The 5,000-nt window shown below is 35.3% G+C and overlaps 1 protein-coding gene across 1 annotated transcript in view; it reads left to right on the forward strand.

Annotated features, from left to right (window-relative positions):
• LOC119599345 (dnaJ homolog subfamily C member 8-like) overlaps window positions 1–1,263 on the forward strand; it is an 18,660-nt gene extending 17,397 nt beyond the window's left edge. The window contains exons 4-5 of the mRNA XM_037949103.1: window positions 310–404; window positions 818–1,263. Of these exons, the coding sequence (XP_037805031.1) occupies window positions 310–404; window positions 818–1,141 (419 nt within the window). The 3' untranslated portion in view covers window positions 1,142–1,263. The remainder of the gene's footprint in view (window positions 1–309; window positions 405–817) is intronic.
• The last annotated feature ends 3,737 nt before the right edge of the window (window positions 1,264–5,000 follow it).

Raw genomic sequence — 5,000 nt, forward strand, 5'->3', positions numbered from 1 at the left:
TCCTGTTTATGGATTTTATAAATAAAAATATTTTTGATGATTTTTTCATTTATCCTTTTCCCTTTACTCTAGAAAAACATAAATTCTTTATGAATACTTTTCTTGCCAAAGTGCAATGAGTGAGGAAAGTTGGTAAGATTAGGTTAGCCAAGGTAATTGGTTCCTTGGCGACTGTGCCTCTGGAGCCAGCTATGTGCAAACCAAACTGAAAGGACAAAACCATTTTCATTTCAAACATGTACTCTTTTGGCATCTATGGTGAAAAATCTAAATTTCAAATTTTATCTGTAACTCTCTCTCTTTTCTTAGAGGTGACAAAGGCATGGCGATGCTTGGAGAATGAAGCGACACGTCAGAAATGCCTGGATATCGTAGAGGAAGCAGAGGCCATCGTAGCAAAGAGGGTGAGGCACCTTCTTTCCTTTCATATCTGCCTGAAAAATGGATGGATTGGTTGTATTTTTATGTCTTTCTTTTACTTCAAATTTCTCATATTTTTACTCTTTGTTTCTTTCTTAGTTTCTCTCGCTTTTTAATTCTCTCTCTCTCTCTCTCTCTCTCTCTCTCTCTCTCTCTCTCTCTCTCTCTCTCTCTCTCTCTCTCTCTCTCTCTCTCTCTCTCTCTCTCTCTCTCTCTCTCTCTCTCTCCTCTCTCACTCTCTCTCTCTCACTCTCTCTCTCTCCTTCCAGCCCTTTCATCTATTTCATAGTCTCATTCTAATCTTTTTCTTCATTCTTTGCAAAGAATACTGAACTAAGAAAAAAAATAAAAAATAAAATAAGAGAGAAAAAAGTTTTTTTTACCATCACCCCCACAGATTGAGGAACGGAAAAAGCAGCTCAAAAGAGAAGGCAAGGATACTCGCGTGGATGAAGATGACCCAGAGAAACTAAAACGTGCTGTTTATGTCCAGACCATGAAGCTATTTGCCGACATGGAGCGCAAGAGGAGACAACAGGAAACGCGCGACCAGGAGGAGAGAAAAAGAAAGCGAGAGGAGGAAATTGAGGAGGAAGAGCAGAAGAAAGCTGAGAAAGAGTGGCAGAAGAACTTTGAGGTGAGGAGTCTTTGGAAGGTTCTTGTTGTGGATGAAATATTTTGCATTAACATTTACTTACATATATATATTTTTTTTTGTTAGATTGAATAAAGAATTTCTCAGGTCCTTTGTGTTATGATTTAAGTTTGAAGTTAAGTTAGTATTTAATTTTGCTATCATTCATATGTACATGCACATATACATACATGCTCTGTACATACAGTATATTTTAACAGACATATTAATACATCCACATGCATATGTACTCTTATTCATTCACACATATTCAGCGTAAGTATTAGAAAACACTCAGGCTGCATTAGATAAACACTTAGGCTGCACCCTCACTAAACATGATGCATTGTGAAGCAAACACACAGAAACTTTGTACCAACTGAGAAGATATGGCCACACTTGCCTTTGCGTTATACACGGCACTGCCATGATCCCGCGTGAGGCCGGGCAGCTCATGCAAAGTTCACTTCTAGGAAAGGATGTGGAGTCTTCTGACCCATGTATTCAGAATGCTACAGATAAGATGCATAGGGATAGATTAGATGTTGCATAGTAATAGAAGAGGATTGGGGATAATTTAAGAGATATAATCATGTGTTTATTTTGATAAAAAGCAGTATTAATAGGTTAATTATGATGGCATAGCACTTATATCCAAAGTTTCTGTGGATCTGAATTACCCCATTAAAAGGTTTATGTTCATCATGAATAATTGAATATGATAGATAATTAAATTTATTGCAAATAATTATAATTGCATTTCACATGAATGATTACATCTATATTAATCATGATTTACTGTACTTATATATATCATGAAAAATTATACTTCTATTTATCGTAAAAAATCATATTCATATATTTCATGAAAAATTATATTATTTGTCATGAGGAATTATATCTATATTAGTCATAAATAATAGTATCTATATTTATCATAGATGATTATATTTATCATAATTGTATCCATGTGTGTTGTGGCTTGTCAAACCTAACCTCACATTGTTGACACTTGCCTGGTTGCCATGACAACCCCTGTACTCATTCATCGTTGGTTTGGCCACCCCTCCTTTGCAATTTCATAGCAGATTGCAACTCCTGCTTCACTGCACATTGCATCACATTCATTGTGGCCATGTCTTTACACATACTAGCATGCTAGAACATGTTCAATCATACATACTCTCACACTGGCACACATGCATTCATTTACACACACAGACACACACACACACACACACACACACACACACACACACACACACACACACACACACACACACACACACACACACACACACACACACACACACACTCTCTTACAAATACATTTACAAATACATTTACAAATACATTTACATATGCAGACTTACACATAAACACTTACAAATATATGCGATCTGTTTCCCTCCCTCTCTCCCTCCCCCTCCTCCTCTAACCTTTTCCCTCCCTCTTTTACCCTTTCCCTCTCCCTTTTACCCTTTCCATCTTCCTCTCCCTTTCCCCCTTTACCTTTTATCCTTTCCCTCCCCCTCCCCCTCCCCCTTACCCTTTCCCTCCCCCTCCCCTCCCCCCTTACCCTTTCCTCCCTCCCCTCCTTCTTTACCCTTTCCCCTCTCCGTTACCTTCTTCTGCCTTTCCCCCTCAATCCTTTCTCCCCTTCTCCCCCTACCTTCCTCTTTTCTTACCTTTTCTCCTTCACTCTCTTTACCTTTCCCTCTTCTATCTTCGCTTTCTTTTCCCTCTCTCTCATTCAGTTTTTGCACAATGACTTTCTATTCGCTTTTCAAAGAAATTCGGATGTGGACACCAATGACAAGTTGGAAGGCAGAGGATCCTAGCAAACAACTGATGTGTGTGTATATATATGTGTGAGTGTATATATATATATATACATATATGTAAATGTATATGTATGTATACACAGATTTATGTTTGTGTGTGAATGTAAACTTCTTTTTTATCATCCTTTTTATTTTTCCTAATTGTAATGTATGTCTTGTTATCTTTTTTTTTTTTTTTTTTTTTTTTCTCTCTCTTTTTTTATTTTTTTATGAAGGCCCACTGTCTCACAGTTGATCACATGATGTCACATGATGTTAATGACGAGGTAATGAAGTCTTTATTCATTTCATTAGATGGTTACCTAGTCATCCTGAGCAATAGCTGAATATATATATGTATGTAATGTGGAGACTTTTGAACTTTTGACAGGTTCTTTGTGATCCTTAAATTGGGGGAATTTTTCTTTGAACTTGTTTTTCTATTTCCCCCAGTCCAGAGGGGAAGATTTTTTTTTTTTATTATTATTATTTTTTTTTTTTTCATATAGATGTTACCTTGTTTTAATAGAGGTAATGGAATTATTCTTGGTTTTCAAATAGGTTACTGTGGCATTAAGTATTGTTATTTTCTGACTTAATTGACAATTATCTGTATCAGAATCATTAATATTAATGATAGTAATGATGTTAGTAATGGTAATATATGCTTTCTTTTCATTCATTGCCCAATTGAATATTATTATTATTATTATCATTATTACTATTACTAATATTATTTTTCTTAAAAAGCAGATAATATTTTTCTTCTTGTATAAAGCTTTTATATAAATAAATTACCATATTTAGCACTGAAACCCCTCAGAAATGTCATATTTTTATTTCCAATTCCATATTGCAATATTTGTATGTGGCACAGATTTCTGATATTTTCTCTCTCATTTTTTCTTTTCTTTTTTTTGTCATTGGTTTAGTGATATTGAATGGTAAATTTAGTTCCCCATAAATCATATTTTTCACAAATGATATCATAGGAAAATCATGAACATCGCTCTGCTAAAATGTCACACAGAATAGGTTTACTTCGCTATTTTCTTCTTTACATTCGATATCTCTTCCTCTTTTTCTTTTGCGAGATTTTCTTTAGACATTTTATTATGTATTATAGTACTCTCTAGGTAATTAACCCATTGATGGAAGGTACACGTACTCTCCACTGTAGCATAGTTTTGTGAATTTTGTGAACACAGATGATCCCACGAGTGCTCGTTTGCAGAGAAGTCAGTCAGTAGGCCTTACGTGATCTCTCCTGATTTCCCCTTTCCTTGAATTTTCATTTTCTTCTTTCTCTTTCTTCTTCTTCTTTTTCTTTTTCTTTTGCTTCTTCCTCTCTCTTCTTCTTCTTCTTCTTCTTCTTCTCCTTCTCCTTCTCCTTCTCCTTCTCCTCTCCTTCTCCTCCTCCTCCTCCTCCTCCTCCTCCTCCTCCTCCTCCTCCTCCTCCTCCTCCTCCTCGTCATCCTCCTCCTCGTCATCCTCCTCCTCGTCATCCTCCTCCTCTTCCTTCCTTCCTTCCATCCTTCCTTTTTCTATTAATGTTCTTATTGTTGTTGCCGCTGTGACTATTATAATACTTTTGAAATCATAACAGCAATAAAAGTTAAAAAATAAACTTTCCAAAATCAGGAAAAAGGGTAAACAGGTGAGGTAGATAGAACTAGTGATTAACTCTATGGTGACGATGCTCTTGTGGAACAATCTCTGTGATTAATAATTAATAAACAAATTTAATACACTAAAATCACAGTGGACATGACATATATTTAAGTGCCATCCTGCCATCAATGGTTGAAGAACATTATAGTAATTAATCTGTTTTTCTTCTTCCCCTTCTCCTCCTCCTTCTTTCTTGCTATTATTTAAAGAGGAAATCTCTTGCAAGCTACATTGAACACAAAATTTATTTCTTGCTCTTTGATTCTCTTTCTCAAGCTTTCTTAAAATTTCTCTTTTCTTTCATAAGGTACATATATATTGTAGTCGTAAAAATGGAAAAAAATAAATAAATAGAAAAAAATGTGGTCATGAGTCACTCTAAAGCATGAGTAGGATTTTCTCATCATTAATAATTGTTTTTTAATTGCTGTGTGTTTCCAAAATGATGACAA

The sequence above is a fragment of the Penaeus monodon genome, chromosome 42 (genome assembly GCF_015228065.2).
Source record: "Penaeus monodon isolate SGIC_2016 chromosome 42, NSTDA_Pmon_1, whole genome shotgun sequence".
NCBI classification, from domain to species: Eukaryota; Metazoa; Arthropoda; class Malacostraca; order Decapoda; family Penaeidae; genus Penaeus; species Penaeus monodon.